General features: G+C 54.4%; 1 protein-coding gene and 1 long non-coding RNA gene across 2 annotated transcripts; one reads left to right on the top strand and one right to left on the bottom strand.

The window, feature by feature from the left end:
* Window positions 1–1866: 1866 nt before the first annotated feature.
* On the bottom strand, window positions 1867–18450 carry COL9A2 (collagen type IX alpha 2 chain). The gene is made up of 32 exons (XM_010959805.3): window positions 18080–18450; window positions 16762–16836; window positions 15453–15488; window positions 15299–15361; window positions 14249–14302; window positions 14090–14125; window positions 13973–13996; window positions 13596–13649; window positions 13192–13245; window positions 13024–13071; window positions 12723–12779; window positions 12586–12639; window positions 12217–12270; window positions 11774–11827; window positions 11622–11675; window positions 11446–11499; window positions 10263–10316; window positions 9814–9867; window positions 9527–9580; window positions 8558–8602; window positions 8124–8177; window positions 7453–7506; window positions 7124–7177; window positions 6966–7037; window positions 6683–6718; window positions 6528–6572; window positions 6408–6440; window positions 6054–6200; window positions 5724–5778; window positions 5215–5403; window positions 4372–4449; window positions 1867–3943 (listed from the first exon to the last, which is right to left on the bottom strand). The coding sequence occupies exons 1-32, from the start codon at window positions 18149–18151 to the stop codon at window positions 3744–3746; spliced, it is 2067 nt and encodes a 688-aa protein (XP_010958107.2). The 5' UTR covers window positions 18152–18450; the 3' UTR covers window positions 1867–3743.
* Window positions 9453–11017, top strand: LOC141579604 (uncharacterized). Its single transcript, XR_012511333.1, has 2 exons — window positions 9453–9961; window positions 10120–11017. It is a non-coding gene; the product is annotated as an uncharacterized LOC141579604 (long non-coding RNA).
* Window positions 18451–21492: the final 3042 nt, after the last annotated feature.

Raw genomic sequence — 21492 nt, 5'->3', positions numbered from 1 at the left:
AGAGGATTGCTAGAGGACATAATCAAGGTGTGAAAGGGGAGTGGGAATCTCTAGACAAGGGCGAGGGGGTGGTATGCCGGGGACAGAGGTACAAAACCATGAGAACATGGGGAATTTAAGAATTATGAGAAGTTAGGAGTAAGAAATGAGACTGGAGAGGAAGGCAGGCTTGTCTGCCACAATAAAGCAAGTGGATGTTATCCTGAGTGATACAGTCATTCGTTTAGCTATTATGTATTAAGTCCCTGCTAAACACCATGCTTTGTTGTAGGCTCTGAAGGTACAGCAGGGCACAGGACAAAATCCTTTGCTTCATAGACCTTACTTTCCAATCCAGGGGAGAAAGAATAGCACTCATGGAATGAATGAATATTTGCTAAACAAGTGGGTGAAAAGGAGATTGACAAGGTTGGAGATGAATTTGCGATGAGGGCTGAAGGCAGGAGGAGTTAAAAATGATGCAGATTTCAGGCCTGGGCACTTGGTAGATGGTAGAACTAGTTATGAGATAGGGGACCCTGAAGGAGCCAGTTAGGGGCAGGGAGTGATTTCAGTTTTGACTACAGTTTTGGGCAGGTTGAGTTTGAGGTGCTTATCAGAGAGGGAATGCAAAGGGGCAGAGGACACATTTTGCCTCAACCACTTGAGTTTAGTTGGTTGTGGCCTACGAACAGCGTGACAGAGGCTTATTGACCAAGGCAGCTGGCTGTGGGGCCCTTCACCGATGGAAGCCTTGCTTTATGGATAAGAAACCAGCCCACCATCTATCCTGGCGATATTTCTGCCCTTCCCAGGATCCTTTACAGCAGCCTCTCTACTGCTGCTCCACTGCTCTTGCCAGTGCCTACCTGGCAGAAGGCTTCTAAGCCCACCCAGTGCCATCATACTGATACCCGCTCTTGGCAGTGGAGGGAATTACCTGGATGCTCTGGGCCATCTTGGAAAATGCCTCAGTCACAACACTGACTGAGACCAACTCCCTTCCTTCCTGGTTTGGTGATTGGTGTGGTCTTCTTTGAGCATCCTGAATATATTATTCACTCACTTAGTAACTATTTTATTGAGTCCCTCCTATGTGCCAGGCACTGTTTTGAGTTTTGTGTTTTGTTTTTGAAACTTGTTTCCTAATTTTTCCCTTTTTCAAATGATTTTTTCCATATATATATATGGAAAAATACATATATATATGTGTGTGTGTATATATATATATATATATATAGTATGTATGTCTATGTATGTGTGTGTTTCTGATAAAACATTTAAATTCTACCCTCTTAGCAAAATGAGCTGTAGTCACTTATGTTTTACATTAGATCCTTACCCACAAACAAGACCAAAGTTCCTCCCTTATGGAGCTTACGGGTTGTATGTTACATGTTGTATGTCGTATAGTGGGAAGTGCTGAGGAGAGACAGTAAAGCCCAAGCTGGGCATCAGTATTGGGTCAGGGATGAGGTAAATTTTGAGTGAAGACCTGACGTGAGGTCGCTGACCATGATATTTTGGAGAACATTCCAAGCAGAGAGTATAAATAGCATGTGTGGCACAGTGTGTCTGAGGAGCAGCTCAGGGGCCGGCGTGGCTGGAATGAAATGCACCAGGGTCCGAGGGGCACACAAGGTCAGAGAGGCTTCTGTAGACTTGTGGATCACGGCAGGGATGTGGGTGTTTCCCGAGTGAAGCACCCTCCAGAAGTGTCAGAAGGACTACCAGCCACTAGTCCCTAGGAGTCAGCCCCCTTTTGGTTCCTTCAAATGCCCGAGTCAGAAGGAATTAGGTGTAACTCCATATAAGATCTTTGAATCGTAATTCAGATCCTCCAGTGGACCTAGTCTCAGAGCAAGTCACGGAGAAGGACAGGAAAGAGGCCAGGGTCAGTGCATGAGGAAACCTCAAGGAATGGACTGGCTCTCCATGTGCGAGGTTTCAGGCACTAGGACAAGTGAAGTGACTTGGCCTCAGGAAGGGGAAGACCCCTCCGCACAGGGTATGAAATGCCTGAGAGCCTACTCGGGGCCCAGCCTTCAGCTGCCCCTGCAGCCCTCAGCCTCTTCCCCTCCACTGAGCCCCAGACTCTCTCTGCATTCCAAGGGCTCCCCCCGCAGCTACAGCAGCAGTGGGGCCTTCTGAGGAGGCTGGAATCCTGTGATTCAGGATTTGCCAGAGCACTGAGGGCAAAGCCTCCTCTTTAGCCCTCAGGGCTACTCTACCCTGTCCTTCTTGTCTGCCCTGGATTGGGGTGAGGGGGCTGAGATGTCACCAGTGGAGGGTGGGTGTGTGGTGTGTCTGTGTGTGTATGCTGGAGCAGCGGAGCCTATTGAAGGGAGTTCTCCGCCTCTGCTCCAGCATAGGTGGGGATGATAGGGTGAGGTGTAGGAGGGCCTAAGCTTCAGCAAATGCTGGAACCTCAAGCTGGAGTCCTGTGTCTCCAGGAGGGGCTGGAGCTGGCAGAATGCTTCATTTAGAGGAACAAATGCCCAAATCAATAAAGGAGCAGAGGGACTGGTTACTCCCTGAATTTCAAAAGCTCCCATCATTGCATGGGCCAGAGGCACCTGCCATGCCCTTCCCTGCTCCTGCTGCTTGGAGCAGCCTTGCTGGCCTACACAGCTATGAGACTGAGAGCTCCCAGAGGTACAGATCAGATCTGAGCCAGTCTCTCCTAGGTGTCCCCTCAGTGAAAGTGGCCTGAGTGAAGATCACTTCTGCTCTTATCATTCCAGATCCAGGTCTGGTTTTCTCACAGGCCTGGGAACCCCTGGAAGGTGAGAGCCAGGTCTTCCAATCTTGGCTGCCAGCTCCTGCCCCAGAGCCAGCACACAGCAGGTACCAGTACTCACAGAGGACCTCCTTTGTGCCAGGCCTTGGCAAGACAGTGGGTGGGCTCTACTGGATAAACAAGGTGTGGATGAGTTCATGCCCACCTGTACAAAGGCTGAGAAGGGATCTGCTCAAAGTCACCCAGCAGGTCCCTGTCCTGACTCTACCTGCAGGTTCTTCCCACAGATGTTCCTCAAACATGCTGTGCCATCCTCTTGCTCGCAATCAGGATGTGCCCAGGAGGTACCCCACCCGGCACCCTCCCCTTCCAGAGCCCTTGACCATCCTGCCCAGGTAGTGGAGGCCCACCCCTAATCCATAAGAAATTAAGCCCAATACTCACCTGGTTTGTACCCAAGTTTGGGGCTTTTATTTACAGAAAGGCCTGGGTGGATCTAAGGGTTTGGTGAGAAAGGGTGATGCCAGAAAGGGAAGGGAGATGGGTGTTTAAATATTCAGATGGGACGAAGGCAGGGAGGAAGTAGTGGGCTGGCTTAAGGATGCCCACCTCAGGGCAGTCACCCAGTAAGCCCAGAGGATGAAAATGGGATCAGGCACCAGCAGAAACCTCAGTCCACTTGCCCCAAGCACAAGATGGCCAGCAGAGGATGGTGCAGATTAAGGAGACATTTGTTTTGGTGACATCCGACCGGTGATCTGGGAAGAAAGCCACCTATCCTCTTTGGAGATCAGACTCTCCAGTGATACTTGCCCTGTCTGTTGGCCTCACCTTTCCATGCCGATGCCCTCCCTTCCCTTCCCCTGTGTTTTAGAATTTCCTTTTCCTCAGGATTCCTGGGTCCCAGACAGAAGGTCCTAGGAAAGCTAGTTTCCTGGGCTGAGGGATGGGATGCATGTCCACCCAGAGGGGACCTAGTCCTTTCTCCCCAGGATGCCCACTGGGCTCTGTCTTGGCCTGATGCTCATGGCCCCTTGATGGATCCAGGCTCCGTGAGGCGGGCAGAAGCATAGGCTGAGGCTCCAAGGCAGGCTGCAGGCTCACAGAAGCCTGGCAGCCCCACAGGCCCTGGCAGGCCAGGTCGGCCTGCCTCTCCTGGGGCCCCTGGGGCCCCTCGATCTCCATCTTTGCCGTTGATTGCTTGGCCAGGCCGGCCAGGCAGTCCTGTGAAAGGGAGAAGGTCAAGACATCAGGGCTCCTCCTAAGTCTCGTTTTTCAGGTGGGGAAAATGAAGCCAAGGACACCACAGGAAGAAGGGACTCTGCCCCAGACACAGAAATTCTGAGAGAGTCATGTGGGATTACCCATTACCCACAACTCCCAAGCTGAGTCTGGGGAGAAAATACCCTTTCTTTTCCCTCCATGAAGCAGATTTTGGTGCAACCCAGGAAGTCCTCAGAATCCCAGCTGTCCAGGTCCCAGCCAGGCCCCACCCACAGGCTCCTGAGTGCTTCAGAAGGGGTGCAAACATTAGATGTGTGGTACTAAGTTGGCTGAGCATGAGGCCTCCATGGAAAAGACCCAGTTGTCTTTGAGTCATTAATCCCAGAGCTGGAGGACAGAGCTGCCACCAGGCAGGGCCAAGGTCTTACCTGGGATCCCTGGGGGCCCAGGCATCCCAGGATGCCCACGTCCGACTTCTCCTTGATCACCCTTCTCTCCACGCTTTCCTGCAGAGAAAGAAGGGAGCTTTCGTTTTTCAGAATGGGAAAATGTGCTTTTTTTCCTGCTTGGCTTGCTATTTAATTTCTATTTCACATATGACACTTATTCCTGTTTTGTGCTAGCTTATAATAGAGGAAAGTTGAAAGCAACTGCAGAACTGGTTAAATAAAGGAAAGTCCAAAGGATGGAAGACTACAGCTGATAAAGTTCATTACAGGGAAGTGTAATAATAACAGTTGTCAGCATTTACTATGTGCCAGCTCTATGTAGATTACCTCTAAATGTAATCCTCATGACAACTAGGAGGTTGTTGCTATTAATATCCCCATTTTATAGATAATAAATCTAAGGCCCAGGGAAATGAACAGGTAACTTGTTCAAGGGCTACGAGAAAGTGACAGAGTCTGGATTCATACCTGTCTTGTGACTCAAGCCTGCCTGCTTTACTATTTTGTTAATCTGTCTCCCCACTTCTAGAGACGTGGATGGATGTTTACGGGGTACCACTAAGTAAATTTAAAACAAAAACAGCCCCCCCAAATAAACCCTAAGCTATAAAATAGTACATTTATTTCCATCAGTTTGTTACTGAAAAAGCATGCCCAGGAGTTACAAATGGGGGGAAGTATCTGTACCTCATCCTGAGAAGGGGAATGATGAAAGATAAACAGGAGGCTGAGCAATAGCCTGTGTCACTGAGACCCCAGGGTACTGGCCTTGGCCAAATCGCCATTGCCTGGCTCCCACCACCACCACAGAACAGCACTCACCCTTGGGCCCCGTGTTGCCAATCTGACCCACGGCTCCCACGATGCCAGGAATGCCCCGAGGACCAGGGTGTCCATGGGGTCCCTGCTTGCCTGGATTCCCAGGAGGCCCGGGGGGTCCTGGGGGACCCATCATCCCGGTTGCACCCAGGGCTTCCCGCTTGCCACTCACAGCCATCTCTGCCAGTTGCTCTGGCGGGAAGAAGAGAGACAGAGACATCTAAGATAGGTGTCATCTCAGTAAAACTGGAAAAGAGAGAGCATCCTGGCCCCTGGCCCCTAGGTGTGCAGACAGAACAGCCTGCACCTAACCTCCTCCTTCCTCAGGCTGTTTTGCAGGTTTCAAAGGGCCAGAGAGGGCAGGATTGTATCTAAGGTCCCCAGCCCCCTGGAGGCAGAGCTGGAATGACCACCCAGGGCTCCAGACTCTCCAGCAAGGCCACTTGGAGAGGTTCCTGAAGGGTGGCTATGCCTTAACATTGTGAGGAGGGGTTGCTGCCCTCTCCCCTCACCTTGCAGCATCTTCAGGACCACATCCACGATGTGCTGGTCACTGGCATCTCGGCCCTGAAAGAAAAGAGAGCCTTTCAGGAAGAAGCCCCTGGTGGCCAGGGCTGACTGCTCCTGCTCCCATTTTCTCACCGGAAGTATTTTCAGCATTTGGCTGAAATCCTTCCTGCTGCACCTGATCCTCTCTGATCCTGGGGCTTGGAACCAGCCACAGGGAAGCCAGCTGCCTCTGAGAACTCCCAGCCTTTGGGGGATACGCAGCACTTATCCCTTTGGGGGATAACCAGAGAGATGTCCTACCTAGAAGACACCTCCCCTGGAGGCCAACTCACCGCCACGCCCTGTCTCCCGGGCTGTCCAGGCAAGCCTCGGTCTCCAACCAGTCCTCGAGGGCCGGGGAGGCCAGGGTAGCCCTGCACCCCTGGGGCGCCCGCATCGCCGCTGGGGCCGGGGTAGCCGGGTTCTCCGCGGACACCTTGCTGCAGGCGGGGTGGGTGCAGAGCAGGGGTGAGAGGATGCACGCGGCAGCGGCGGGGTTGGGGGTGGGGGTGGTGGGCTGGGGCACGAGAGCTGTGGGAGGATGTGGCGCGGCGGGGGGCGGGGGAGGGGTGCGCGCCTGGAGAGCCACAGGCCGGGTTCCAGGAGGCGGGAGAAGGGAAAGGCAGCGGCGCAGCGGCAGAACTCACCTGTCCCTTGGGTCCCGGCTCTCCGGACTCACCCTACAGGCACAAAGGACTGCGGTCACGAGCGGTGGGGTTCCAGAGGCCCCCAGCAGCTCCCCGCGCTGCCCTGCGCACCCCCCTCACCTTCTCGCCTTTCTCTCCTGGGAGGCCTGCCACCCCTGGGTCACCCTGAAAATTGAGAACCAGTCAGACCGCAGTGGCCCCGCGTGGAGTGCAGGGGCGAGGCGGCCGCCCTGGGCTGTGACACCCCGCCCCCCCACCGGGGCGCTGGCACTCACCGCTCCGCCGCGGGGCCCGGTCTTCCCTGGGGAGCCCTGGAGAAAGCGAGGGGGGGATCGGTGAGCTTTCCTCCAGGAAAGGCTGGGTCCACAGGGTTCCCCAGCCCCGGATCCTGGCCACGCCCCCTCTGCAGCTCCGCCTCACCGCCCCCCAACCCTCTGGGACCCTCAGAGAGTAGTTTTTCCCGAGATTTGCGGTGCTCAAGGATTTCACTGCTCCACCGACCCCTCCCCCAGGGTCTTAGGGTCTTCTTTCCTAGTATTTTTCAGCCGGGTTGGGTACCTTGTCTCCCTTGATGCCTGGCAAGCCTTGAGGCCCTGGAATTCCAGGGGGGCCCTGTTCTCCCTTGGGGCCCTGAGGAGAAAAGAAACCAGAGGAGTAAATCAGGTGAGGTGCCCAGACACGCTCTCCACTGCCCATCTCAGCCATCCCGCACTTACCTGCTGGCCTTGAGGGCCTGGCTGCCCCACTGGCCCCCTCTCGCCGTGGTCGCCCTGAAATGGAAAGAGAGGGTCACACCTAAGCTATCAGCAGGGACAGCCTCTCCCTGCCAGATCCCAGACCCTGGGTGGTCAGGGTGCCCTCCATTCCTGCTGTCACCAGCATGGAGGTCCTTGTCTCCACTTCACAGACAGGCAAACTGAAGCCCTGGCTGGGGAGGCCTCACACAGGCTGGCAGGACTGGGCAGGTGCTGGAGCCGTGAGAGGACCCAGATCCTGGGGCCAGCTGTGCCAGTCCTCCCTGGAGGCTGCTGTGCCAGGCCCTTACCTTCTGCCCCATGATGCCCTGGGGACCGATTTCTCCTCGAGGCCCTGGCTCTCCCTGGGGGACAGAGAAACTGGAGGTGAGCAGAAGCCTGGTGGATCCCTCCTTTCCACACCTGGCCAACCCCTACCCACCCTTGGGGCTCAGCGAATTTGCTTCATCAGGAAAAATTTCCTTTCCTTCCTGTTCTTTGGGTCTCTGTACTTTTCCTTCATAGGACCCACTACAATTGTAGCCATCATGTAATCACTTATTTAATGTCTGTCTCTCCCACAAACCTGTAAACTCCATGTGAGTAAGAGACCATCTATCTCAGTGTCTTGCACAGTTGCAGATATTTGGTGCCTGTCTATGGAATGAATGAATGACTCTGCCTGCTGGATTCTCAGTCCCAGTCAGCTGGGCCATCTGGAGAGGTCACACTCCAGGACAGAAGCAGTCCCCACCCTCTCTGCATTGTACATAGGGAAATGGGGGCCCAGAGAGAGAAGGGAGCTTCCCTGGACAGTGGGTTAGTGGCAGAGTCCTGACTGGCACTGCTGGCACCCTGGGGTAGGGCTCTGCCCCACAGTCTCACCCAGACCCCATACGCCCCGAGGGCAGGGTCCTCAGGCCTGGGGGTGGGGTGGGGAGAGCAAAGGAAGAGCCCTTGTGTCAGAGGAGGGGGTGCTTACCTCCTTCCCGGGGGGACCAGAGACTCCCGGGAAGCCCTGCTGGCCTGGCTCACCCTGCAGGAAAACACAGTTCTAAGGTTCAGTCTGTGTAGCCCTGTCAAGCCCTTGGCCTTGGAGAAGCCCAGTGAACCCTAAACAGATTCTGGAACCAAATGAGTTGGGGAGGGGAGAGGGTTCTTGGTCAGGTCCTCTGGACTCCACTGATTTTCCTGTTTTTCTCCTCTGGACTTGCAGTCATGCCATCCTGTCTCCTGAGCTGGGATGAGGGGTTTGGGGAGGAGGCAGGAGGGAGATGTTTAGGCCCAAGGGACTTGTGTCTAGGCAGAGTTGCTGAGGCCCAGGTCTTGCCATCTTTAAGCCAAGCCATGGCCCCGGTCCCTGTCCCCAGGCTTCCTTTCTCAGATGAAACCAACTTCAGCTTGGGGTCACCTCACCTTGTCTCCAGGGCCTCCTTTTGTTCCAGGCTGACCCGGCACACCCTGTAGAAGGAAGTTGACATCAGTTTCTCCCCTGGCAGGGGGCAGTCCTGTGTATTTGCTTCTTGGCCTCCTAGATTCCTCCTCCACCTTGGAGGGGCTAAACAGCAGAAGGCCCAGCCGTAGCATCAGGATCTTGACAGTGCCCAGCCCCCAATCCCTGGTGCGAGAGGAGTGGGTACAGAGGGGCCTGCCTACCAGGGCCTGTGGCCCACCGGGAGAAGAGCACACGTGAGTGCACACAGGAGCACAGTCTGCACATGGACATGTTAGCAGGCCTCGGCCTGAGCACCCCTGGCAGGGAGGGATGGGGGTGCCTGGGAGGTGTGGGATTGGGGTGGGTCTGAATGGTGAGATGGCAGAGATGGGAAGGGCATTCCAAACAGAGGGACCAGCAAAGGCCTGAAGGAGTGGAGGTTGAAAAGCCAAGGCAGTGTTGAGAAGGGAGAGGACGTAGAGGACAGTGGCTGATGAGGCAGCAGGGATGGGCTGGGCTCAGATTATGGTGGTCCTTGGATGCTAAGATGAGCTGTTAGAACAAGGAGTGTAGCTGTCCTGTTCATAACTGTTTCCCTGCCACTTACTGTACCTCAGTAACTCTACTGAATGACCGGACAGAATGACTTTTCCCACGGGGAGGCAGTGGCAGGCCATGGAAGGCACTTTAGCAGGGAAATGGTCAGATTCTACTTAGCCAATGTGGAGGACTGGATTGGCCAAAGAGAAGGCTGGAGCAACTGTCAAAGGCAGAGATGGTGAAGAGGCCTGGGCTGGGTGGGGACAAGGACTAGAGCCCTGGGTGTGTGATATCGATCTCATCAGCCAGTCACACCACCTTTGGGAGGTGGGAGACAGAGTGCCTGGCGTCTCGGCAGAAAATAAGCAACTTGTCTTGTGGCAGCCCCCAGGGCTCCACCCCATACTCACCGCTAGGCCCTGGTGGCCTGGGTTTCCTGGCCGCCCTGCCTGTCCTGCACTGCCCTGCAACAGACAGAGACCCAGAGGCACAAATGAGAGCCCCAGCCAGAGGGTCCCTGGCTCTCACTCAAGTGTGGGCAGGGAAACTGAGGCCCAGAGGCAAGAAGGAACGTGTCAATGACATGCCTGAGGATTCTAGGCTCCTAGGCTCCAGGATCAGTGTGGTGGGTTTCAGAGCTTCAGCTGGGAGAAGCCCTGACCCTTGTCCCAAATCTACCAGCAGTCCCCACTCCTACCTTCATGCCAGGTGTGCCTGGGGTCCCGTCCTTGCCATCAATGCCTGGGGGGCCCTGCTCAGGAGGAAAGTTGAAGGGAGATTCACAATGGGGAGACCTGGAGTCAGGCCACCCACCCATGTCTTTCTGTGACAGCAGCAGTATGCAGGTAGGAAGTGGATCTGGTCATCCTGGGAAGCCCCACCAGCCAACTGGGGAAGGGGAGTGGAAGTGGGAAGGGGATTTCAGGGGATGGACCACAGTCCTTCCTTTGTGTGGGTGGCAAGTGTCCCAGATTGCCTCAAGCTTCCCAAACCTCTCCTACAGGAGGAAAACTAAGGCACAGAAAGAGGGCATTTCCTGAAGCAACAGAGCCAGCCCACCGGCAACAGAGTTCAGCCTAGAATTTTAGGCTCCTCATCCTCTGGAGGCTTGGAGAGCTGCCTGGACCCTGCCCTCAGTCTACTTACGGTTGCTCCCTTTGGGCCTGTTATTCCCTGGGGTCCTCGAACACCTTGGCTGCCCTGCAAAGGAGATAGACATCAGGTCACCTTTAGGAGGATGAACCCTGTCTGACTGTTCAGAGAAGGGGACAGCTGAGAACAGTGACCTCTGGATCCTAGCGTCCCTGTAGCACAGGCCATGCTGTGCAGGGGCTGGAAGAGAGATCCCTGGACCCAGGGGAAGGGATTAGGGGTCAGCACCAAGCAGACCTAGCAGGAGTGGCAGCAGGACCCACGGTAGGGGGAGCCAGCATCACTGAGACCCACCAAGGCACTGAGCGACACTTAAATGCAAAGAAACACAACCACCAAATACAATGTGTGGACTTGGTTTGAGTCTTGATTCGAACAAGAACCCTGAAAAGACATTTTTGAGATCACTGGGGAAAACTGAACACAGACTGATGACTAGGTGATGTTCGGGAAGAAATGATAATTTTGTTGGTGTGATCGTGGTATTGTGATTATGTGAGGAAACAGTCCTTATTTTTGAGGGATACGTACAGAAAAGTGAAAGGGATACAAGGACGTAACATTAAGAATTTGCTTGAAAATATCAAGCAAAGCAATAAAGGGAAGGAAGGAAGGGAGAAAGAAGAAGGATGAAGTAAGTGTGGCAAAATGTTTATTTGGGGAGACGGGTACATAGGGCACTATACCATTCTCTCTCCTTTTGTGTAAATTTAGAAACTTGCATAATAAAAAACTAAGTAAATAACTAACTTTACTTTCTGCTCAATATTTCTGTAAACTCAAAACTGCTCAAAAAAAAAAATAAAGGCTATTAATTCAAAAAAAAAGAATTAAGAGAACTGGGATGTGGACCAAATCCCATTAGCCCCATGACTGATTTGCTGGAATTTCATTGTCTGGCCCCAGTGACCGTGGGACTGGATTCCACGGTTCTCCCGAAGTCTGAATTTGATCAGCAACAGGCTGAGCTTGGAGGGGGCCGGGGAGGAGGTGGTGCTGGTGGGGCTGACTGGGCTCTGGGCACAGACGTGCCTCCCCACCGCACACAGACACAGAGTAATGCACATGCGTGCACACACACGTGCACATATGCACGTGCATGTGAGCCTGGGGTGGAGCTGAGTCCACCCAGTTCTCCCCAGGGGCCCTGACTGGACGGGGGTGCCGTAGGACTCACCACATCACCCTTCTCCCCGGCTCGGCCTGGTGGCCCCCGAGGACCTTCTTCACCCTGGTCAGAAGGACAAACAGAAGTCCAGGTTACAAGGACAGGGGGGAGCCGCACCTCTCTGTAGCCCTAGGAGCTGCCATCCAGAGGAGGTGAGCGTGGGAGGTGAGCAGAAGCAGACTCACCGGTGACCCGGGAGCGCCGATGGAGCCCACCATGCCTTTGTACCCGTGAGGACCCTGGGGAGAGGAGAGGTCGAGGGTCAGTCCTGGCTGGACCCCAAGGCCCAGAGGACTGGTCACGGCAGCTCTTGTAGCACACCCCCAGACCCACTCACCGTCTCTCCTTTGGGTCCCTCCATGCCCGGATAGCCCCTGATGCCCTGAGGACCCTGTAGAGACAGAAGAATGACAGCGATGGCAGCTATAAGGCCCACTTTGTGACACCTTCGCTGATCCCCACCCAGTCTTCACAATGCTCCCCTGAGGCAGCCACAGAGTCCCTGTCACAGATGGACACTGAGGCTTAGGGATGAGGAGGGACTCACCAGGGTCACTCAAAGGGACAGTATCAGAATCTGGGCCTCAGCTGAGCCTTCTGGCTGCAACCATGGTTCCTTCCCCCAGTTTCTCACAGTCAGCCTCAGCCTCCCTCCCGACCCAGAGACACGCCAGCTGGACACAGGCGCCTCTTTCACAAGTTAGAGGCCAGAGCAGGGAAATGACTCCACTAAGTTCGCCTAGGAAAGGAGAGGAGGGCCCCAGGGAAAGTGCTTCTTACCGGCGGTCCAGGGATGCCTTGCTCTCCAGAGGCACCCACATCTCCCTTGGGACCCTAAGGGGCAGGAAGAACTAATCAGACAGGCAGGCAGATGCAGAGGCAAATATACAGACAACTAAAGACACTCTCCTGTTCGCAGCAAAAGCAGACAGGAAGGCTCCCTAGAACCCAATGCAGACCCATGTGTCAGAAATGGAGGCCCAGCAAGAAGGGACTTGCACAGAGACTCGCTGACGTAGAACCTAGGCCTCCTGTCTCCCAGCTGAAGGCTCTGTCCCCAGAGACCCACAGGGGAAGGGGAAGGGAGAAGGATGCCAGGAGGCCCTTGGCCACACACCCCCTCCTATGGCACTCAGTCTTCAGACTCACTGGCTTCCCCTGGCGGCCGGAATCTCCCAGAAGCCCACGTTTGCCGGGATGCCCCTGCCAGGAAGGAGAGAGCTCAGTGTAGTTCCCCCTCCTACAGCCTTCTCCACCCCTACCAAGACTACGGCCAAGAAACTCACCTTCACTCCCTGCAGTCCTGGGGGGCCTTTCACTCCCGCTGGACAGTTGGTTGGACACTGGAAAGAAAATCCCGCAAGGCTCCGGGGTCACTGGCCTGCCCCAGGCCAAGCGGGTGGTGCTCCCACATCTTGCCGACTCCTGATCCTTCCTCCCACTGCACCTGGCTGAACCTCACTGCCGCAGCCCCTTCCCGTTTCCCATTTCCTACCTCTGTGACCTAACCTATCTCCTCGCCCGCCCCTCTCAAGATGACCCGCCTCTTCCACAGATCAGCCCCGCCCAGGCCCCCCCACTTCTCACCAGGAAATCCGCGCTGCCTTCCAGGCCCTGGATGGTTCCTGGGCGGCCCTGAGAAAAGAAGTGTGGCGATGGAGTCTGATCTGAATCGTCCTCATCCCAGGCTTGTGCCAAGGACCCTTGTCCTTCTCCAGCCACACAGCGCCATGTGGGAGGTCTTAGGACACTTACCGGTTTCCCAGGGGGCCCCGGGGGCCCTGCCGGTCCCTCTGGTCCAGGATCCCCCTGGAAGCAAGAGGGGCCCAAATCATACCCTTGCCCAGCCCTGCCTAGGTCACCCCTGACCCCTCCTCCAGTTCCTGCTACTGTCCTGTCCACTCTGCCCTCCAGGTCACCTCCTGAGATCTGGGATCTGGGGGAGATCAAAGCCTGATTGGCAGAGGATGGCCCCACCCCTTGGCCTCCCTGAAAGACCTACCACAGGGTGGGCTCAGCAGGAGGGGTTTCTGCCCCAGACCTGGAGGAGCTCCCTGGTGGCCAGAAGCAGGCCCAGGAACTCCTGGAGAGATACTCAGCTCACCAGCCTGAAGGCAGAGGGCAGGAGGCGGATGAGCAGAGCGGTGGCTGGGGCTCACCTTGGGGCCTGTGATTCCAATCTCACCAGGGAGGCCAACAGGTCCAGGTGGTCCCTAGGAACAGAGATGTCACTGGCTAGGATGCCTCAGAGGGTTGGTTAGCCCAGCCCTGGCACAAAGGTAGGAGCAGGTACCCAGAGCCCCGTCCCCACTTTCACTTTGTGACCAACCCCAGGGAAGCTGACAGATTAGGGCTTTTATGGACCAGAGAATTCCAGAGCCAGTGGATAAGCCCAGAGTTCTCAGGTAAGTCTGCGCATTTCCAACCCCATCACAGTATGCTGACCCCTCCCTATTATGGCCAGTCCTCTGGAAGTCCTTTTGTGTCCTCCTTCCCTGAGAGTCCCAGAGACCCTGCCCCATCCCTGAGGACTTACAGGAGGTCCGGTGAAGCCAGGGCCCTGGAACAGAAGGAAAGATTGGGTTCAGGGTTCCTTTGGCAAGTCCCCTCTACCCACAAAGGGTCCCTCAAAGTCCTTGCAGGTTATACTCACCGGCAGGCCAGGGGGACCCGGGAGCCCAGGCTGGCCCTGTAAAAGCAATGGGAGAGGCTCAGAGGCTGGGGTCTCCTGGGTCTCTGCTCCTCTCTGCCACAGCCCCTCCCAAACTCTGGCCCTAGATTTCCCATCCTGAGTCCCTAGCAAGCCACTAACCTTGACTCCAGGGATGCCTGTGGGACCAAGCTCCCCCTTGGCTCCAGTTAGACCCTGGGGAAGAAAGAAAAGGTACAACCGTGGGGTCCAGAGGTCTCTTCTGGGTGGGCCCAGGCTGTCTGTCAGCACACTCCATGAAGGCCTGAGGGTCTCAACACCTCACTTTCTTTTCTCCCACTTCCCACACTAGCTCTGGGAAGTGGGCAGGTAGAATGTTATCTTCTTTTGAGATATGAGAAACCAAGGCCCAAAGATTTGTCAGCCCAGACCTCACGCCTCCCAGTCTAGGAGTTCTAGAAGAGCTAGACATAAGCCTGGATTAACCATTTTCTTGATGTCTGCCCTTGACAACTTTTTCTGAGCCTTAGTCTTCTCATCTGCAAAATGGGCTAATAATCATGCGTTGTGCCCCACCCCCACCCCCCAGGTGGATGTGAGAACTGATGAAAGGCAATGTGCTTTGTAATCTTCTCAGGGCTTGGACGAGTTGCAAGGGCCTTGGTGGCTGGTCACCCTGTGGGCATCTCTTGAGCCAGTAGAGCAAAGGCAACTCATGGGGGCCTCTTCTTCCCCCCATCTTTTAGGGACTAACCCAAGTGTATCCCCCAACCAGATGATTGTCCTAATTCCCCCGGCTGTGTCCAGGAGCCTGTGATCTTGGGGCCCCTGGAAGCTCCACGGTATTAGTAAAATGATGTTCTGCTCCTGAGCTGCACCTGGGACTAAAGGGCCAGGGGGGTCAGGGGAGAAGGGAAAAGAGGAGGAAAGGAGAGGGCACATAAGAACAGCTCTGCCCAGACTATTCAGTTTGATATTAGGAGGCCAGAAATGTAAGGCTAAATTCTGGCTACTACTGCCCCATTTGCTCATGAATCAATACTTTAGGGGTGAGTGTGAGATCACAAGTCATCTGAAGGTGAGGGGGGCTCACAGCTGTAGCGTATCCATCCTGCTTTGAACAGAAGATCAGAGAAGATGCCAGAACTGGGTTCTGGAAGTCAGGGGGTGGAGCCCTAATCTGCCCTACTGGACACCCAGGTGGGTACTCACATCAATCCCGGGCTTCCCATCCGGCCCATCTGGCCCTGCTTTGCCTGGCTCTCCCTTAGGTCCCTTGAAAACAGAGGTGGAGCAAATATTAGCCACAGGAGTGCAAGACATAGAAGGGTCAAGGGTCAAAGGTCAAAGAGGAAAAAGCACTCACCGGAGGGCCAGCTTTCCCAGGGGGCCCCTTGTCACCCTGCAAGATACAAGTTGGTAAGACAGCAGCTGTGGCTTGTGCTACCCCAGACAGGCACACAAGCCCTGACTGGCCCACCCCACATGCCCCTCCCCTCACTCTCTTCTCTTCTGTCCTGGGTCCCCTCAGCCTTGCACTTTTTAGGAAAACAGCTCCCTTTCCCTCAAAAAAAAAAAAAAAAAAAAAAAACCCAAACAAACAAACAAAACACAGGTGGATTGAGACCAACCCCAGGCAGGCTGGAGAGGGTGATACCAGCAGGCCTGGGTTCTAGACACACCAGTGTCGGTAAGATGCCCATTATGAGACCTGCACACGCGGCTGTGGGCTCTGAGTTACCTCAGAGAGCGGGTGCCTCTTGGATTTGAGCAAGTGTGGGAAGAAACTTGGGGCTTTTAGAAAAACACAAAGGAGAGGTGAGCGAAGGGGAGGGGCAGCAGCTGTCTTCTGAATTGGGGTCAGGAAAACGAGAGATGGGGCAGGGGCAAGGACCAAGGGGACAGATTCAATCTGTACCCAAGGCAGGAAGGACCACTTTCCCCTGTGACAAAGGACCCTCGGTGGAGGACAGACAGGGCCTGTGCAGTCACTTTCAGCCCTAAGAGAGGCCTCCAGGCATTTCAAAGCCTGCGGCAGCCAGAGAGCCTGGCAGGAGCCCAGCGCCCTGTGTCTGGAGGGTTGGGGGCACCAAGTTGAATAGAAGGCTGTCCAGATGGGTAAACATGGGGCTGACCTCCTGGGGGACTGTCCAGAATGAGATATTTAACCCTCACCACGGTAGGGAGAACAGAGAACAAGCCCAGCTGGTTCTAAATCGGGGAGAAAACTGCAAAGAGAAGAGACACGGGTCTGACCTCAGCTGGTCAGCGGTCTGGCAAGGCTCCCAACTACCCTGAAGAAGCATCCAGAAGTGCCAGGGGCAGAACGAGGGGTTAAGGCGTCATCTGCCCCAAAAAGAAAGGAGGAGGGACGGGGGATAAGGAATCACTGTGAGCTGTGGCGGGCAGACGCAACAGCAGCTCCTTGTCCGCCGGCGGCTATAACGGGCTCTGCATCTCGGGTGCTGGTTTGAGGTTTTTGTGGAACAAACGGGCTCCTTGTGGTGCGGGCCGGCGCCGCCTACTGGCAGCAGGGGGCACTGCATCTCCAGACATCAACCCCACGGCCGCCACCCCCCTACCACTCCCAGAGCTCACAAAGTTCCCCTTTGTCCGCATCCTCCCTCCCCTCCCTCCCCCTCCCTCCCCCCTCCCGTCCCAGGTTAGAGACTCACGTCGATTCCATCGGATCCCGGCACTCCTGGCGGCCCCGGGGGGCCCGGAGGCCCCGGCTCTCCTGGCGGACCTCTCTGAAAACACACACAGGGGTACAGCCCTCAGTGCAGGGAACACTGCGTCCAGAGGTGCACCTCCCCCTGGGGAAAAGGAGCTCCTCAGGGAGTTGTGAACTCCCGTTATTGAGATTCCACTGTGTACCAGATATTGTGTACCGTTACATATAGTATCTTACTGAGTGCTCCGAAAACGAACGAGCCCCAGTTTGCAGTTGAGGACACAGGTTCAAAATATTAAGGGGTTCATGATCGCAGGAAGTAAGTGGTGGAGCCAGAATCCTGTCCTATGTCTGCCCACCAGCTTTCAATGTACCGTACTGCCCTTGCGCTGTCGTGGTGGGAATAAATGGAGATGCTGATGGCTCAAATAAGTAACAGATGGTAAGCAAGATGGGGCCTAGAGACGCTTGGTCCTCAATGAACGGTTGCTCGGATTACTTTTAGATGAACTGATATTGAAGGTGAGTAGGTATCCCTTCCTCTCCCCTTGGTGCATGTAAAGACCGAAGGGAAAGTGGGGGAGGCGAAGAGAGACGGGGAATTGGAGGGTGGGGACCTAGGGAGGAAGCCTATTCTCTCCTCCCGCTCAACACCCAGCTCTCCCAGCGCCGCTCTGCCGTCCTCCCTTGGGTGGTCTTCTTTCCGGGGCCGTCTGAGGCCCAGGCAGGGGTCCCGCGCTTGCGAGGTGCCTCCCCTAGCCAAGAAGTGCCAGACTGGCGCCAGGTAGGCGAGCTGCTAACCACACAGACGGCCCCTGCGCCCTGTCCCTCTACACCCGCATCCCGTTAGGCCCCCTGCCCCCAGCCCGCCCTCGTAAGTGAGAAGCCGGCGCGCGAGCCCGGCGGAGAGGCTGCAGTCGAGCGGGAGCCGCGTCAGGCTGGAGCCGGCGCCCCCTGGGAGGCGGCGGGGGCGGAGGCTCCGGAGCCCCGTGAATGGGCACCATTGTCTCCCCCGCCACCTGGGCTCTCCGGGCTGCCAGGACCCGGCGCCAGCTCCTGCCCCACGCTGCCTGTCCCAGGCTGGGCCGAGCATCTCGGGACAGGGTCCCCCTGGCTCCCCGGCTCATCCATCTCCTTTCGCGGTGCCGGGATACATCCCATTTGTGTCTCATCTGAGGGGACTTGCGCCACGGGATTGTCAGAGGCTGCCCTTCGGGCTAGGGAGTGTCAATAGAGGGTGGGGGACAGGAAGGAGCACTTCACCAGACCCCAGGATCCTGAACCCCGGACCCCAGCGCGGGAGTGGCCGCGGGACTTACGATCTGGGCCAGGGCGAGCCCGAGCACCTGCAGGAGAACCAGGAGGCTGAGGGGGGCAGTCACAGAGGCCATGGCGGGCAGCGGGTTCGAGGAGGACGGGTGCCGGCTCCACGCACGCACCGACGGCTGAGTCTCCCGGCGCCGCGGCAGAGGCTGCTCTCGGACGGGGCGGTCCCGGCCTCCTCAATATGCGGGGGGCGGGGCGGGGGGCCCGCGGGGTTTGTCACCTGAGAGGACCCGGGGATGGAGGCTGGGTCCCTCGGCCCAGCTCCGCCCCGCTCCGTCCAGCGGCCAGCACCCACCCTCCACCCTCCATCCTCGCCCGGTGCTTCCCGGAGGCTCCGGCCAGGTAGTCTGAGGAGCGACCGGGGTGCGGGACGGAGACCAAGGTCCGGGTGCTCTATAAGGAGACCGAGAGCCGTCCGAAGTCCCTGTCCAGCCTGATCTCCAGGGCCCAACCTCCTCCCCCATACCCGCAGCAAGCGCCCCGTCACTTGCTTCAAGTTCTCAGTCACTTCTGCTTGTGAACCCTGGCCTGGGTCAGTTCGCTCTCCTCCAGGGCCCAGGCTTGGCTCAGGTTCTTCAGACGTTGTGGCAGGCTCTGCCCAGCTCCCCACCCTCCTCCTTCCTCTCCACATACCATCAGGCCTCTTCCACATTAAAACATACCAAAAACCCTTCCTGCATCAGCCATCCTGTGAATACCCCTTCCGCCTCCTCCCTCTGGCTTCCCTGCTAACACTAGCCAGGTTGTCTGCACCCCAGTTCTAAACTTCTGTGTCTCCCTCTCCCTGCTTCTGCCCCAGCTGAGAGACCAGTCTCCTGGAGGTCACCAGTGAGGCTTAACCCCTCCTGAGTCCTCCAGTCAGGAAGCTGTTGGCACCTGGGTCTGCCTTGGCCATTCTGTCCTTGAAATCTTCCCCGTCCAGCCATCCACCACCCAGCCCTTCTACTGCTTTTTCTTCTCTGCAGCTCCCTTAAGCACCAAAGTCTATAAGACTGGCCATCTCTCTCACTCCAGGTGATCTCCTCTGTGTTCATGGAAACAACCACCACCTTATTTACCAGAGTTTCCAAAACCACCTGTCCAGTTATAGCCTCTCTCCAGAGTCTCTTACCTTCCCTTTCATTCAATTCAGCAACGTTGATAAAGGGCTTTGGAATCTGACTCCATCACTAACTGTAAGTTTGACCATAGGACCTAAATCCATATGAAGCTTCTGTTTGCTCATCTGTAAAAGGGGATAAGAATAGTCCTTATCTTACAGGGTTTTTGTGATGATGGAATGGGATAATGCATAAGAAGTACCTGACCTAGCAGCAGCACATAGTAGGTGCTTCGTACATTTCAGCTTTCATTGTGATTTGTGGAGGACTCCATTTCCCTGTCCTGCACCCAATGTGGGGAAGACGACCACAAGCAGAGCAGCTAAAATAGTCAAGACTACTCTCTGGAACTGAGGGAAGTCCACCTCCCATTGGGCATGTTGGCAAAGGGCTCTGAAAGGTGTTCTGGAGCTGAGTTTGGGGAATAGGGCTTGAGGGAACCTAACTGCTCTGCCTAACAGAGTAGGGAAGTTGGAGTTTGCAGGAAGTAAGATGAGGAGGAGGAGATGAGAGGAGGGTGATGGGCATTGCTGGGGGTGTGTGGGGTCAATGCAAACATTACTTCTAAGAAATGGGATGTCTAAGGTTGTTAGTTTTATGTTGTTCATTTCTTCCTCTCTTTGTGGGCTAAACACACACTAGCTTCCAGGGAGTACATGTCCTTTTTGTGTGTAGAAACTAGGGAAAGGGGATGAGCTTCACAACTGGACAGCACATGTCAGTATAACTGTGTCTCACAATGCAACAAACCACCTAAAAACTGAGTGGCTTAAAACAACCATTTCTTGGATCAGGAATTCAGGAATGGCTCTGCTGTCTGGTTCTGACTCGAGGTCTGTTATGACATTGTAGTCAGATGGTGGCTGGAGTTGGGTCATCCAGAAGGCTGCCACATTCACGTGTCTGGTGTCTGTACTGGGATGTTGCCAATAGCTGGGGCTGGAACAAGTGGAATCTCTTGGGCAGCTCTCTCTTTTGCGCCTTTGTGGACTTTCCACAGTGTCTCTCCAGCATGGCAGCTTCAAGGTAGCTGAACTTTTTATATGGCAGCTCAGAGAGAGCGAGACAATGCCAGGCTGAAGAAGAATTGCCTCCCAGAACTCAGAAGTCACAGTATCAATCTCACCGCCTTCTTGGTCCGGGCAATTACAAAGATTTGCCCAGTTTCAAGGGGAGGGAACAAGGACCCCATCTCTTGATGAATGAGTGTCAATGTCACATTTCAAGAAAAGCATGGGGGATGGGACATATATTGGTGCAGCCATCTTTGGAAAATACAATCTACAACACCTGTGCTTATAAACTGAGCCAATTCAGTGGAAGCATAAGCTCAAAGCAGGAGCTGATCAACAGAAGTCTTAGACACAAGACACAGACTAGAGGGTCCAGCCAATAGCTGTTAAAGAGCAGGGAGACCCTGGATATATGGAGAGTCATATATCCACATTCCTGGGTAGGAAGACTCAGTGTTGCAAAGATGTCAAACTAATCTATAAATTCCATGCAATCCCAATCAAAATCAGAATGTAATTTTCATGAAATTTGAAAAACTGATTATAAAGAGATTCTAGGAGACAAATGGTATGAAAACAGCCAAGAAAATGTTTAAAAGCAAATGAGATACATCTTTCCCCACAGGAGATCAAACCATACTATAAAGCAAGTTATTCAAATAGTGTTTTATCAGCCCCAAAACTAGCAGAGGGAGACAGAGAGAGAGGAGACAGACACACACACTTAGCACATATATTTAACCTATTATAAAAGTATCTATATATTTAGTTTGTGATAAAAGGTTAAATTTAAAATAATTGAAGAAAGCATCAATTAGTAAATAAATATTAAAGGATAAATTCAGAAAAAATGTCAATTTTGTGATAATGAAAACTTTCCTGAGCAATAGACAAAACTATGAAAAGATGTTTAAATTTGACTTCATAACACTTTTAAGATGTCTTTATAATAAAAATGTATAGATAAAATTAAACAACAGAAAGGAAATATTCACCATATACATTACCAAAGAATTAATATGGATAACATATGAAGAACTCTTACAATTCAATAAAAGAAGCCTTATCAAACACTTCAAAGGAATACCTAATCTGAATCTTCTACAAGCTTTTTAGAGAATGGAAAAATAAAGAACATTCTCAAACACATTTTATGGGGCTAATGTAACCTTGATATCCAAACCAATGACGGGCAGGAAGAGAAAGGAGTATTGGAGGCCGATCTGTCTTATGAACACAGATGGAAAAATCCTATTTAAAATATTAGCAGATTGAATACAATAATCTATTAAA

This window comes from Camelus bactrianus, chromosome 13 (genome assembly GCF_048773025.1).
Source record: "Camelus bactrianus isolate YW-2024 breed Bactrian camel chromosome 13, ASM4877302v1, whole genome shotgun sequence".
NCBI lineage: Eukaryota > Metazoa > Chordata > Mammalia > Artiodactyla > Camelidae > Camelus > Camelus bactrianus.
The sequence above is the reverse complement of the archived record's forward strand: the minus strand, read 5'-3'. Positions and strand labels throughout refer to the sequence as shown.

Excerpts from the sequence above, each read along its gene's own strand:
- COL9A2 (XM_010959805.3), bottom strand. The coding sequence starts at position 18,151 with ATGGCCTCTGTGACTGCCCCCCTCAGCCTCCTGGTTCTCCTGCAGGTG. Across the intron at positions 13,072-13,191 it reads CGGGGCCCCCTGGGAAACCG|GGCCGCCCAGGAACCATCCA; the intron begins GTAAGTGTCCTA and ends TTCTTTTCTCAG. Across the intron at positions 8,603-9,526 it reads CAGGCCACCAGGGCCTAGCG|GGTGTGCCGGGTCAGCCTGG; the intron begins GTGAGTATGGGG and ends TTCCTTCTACAG.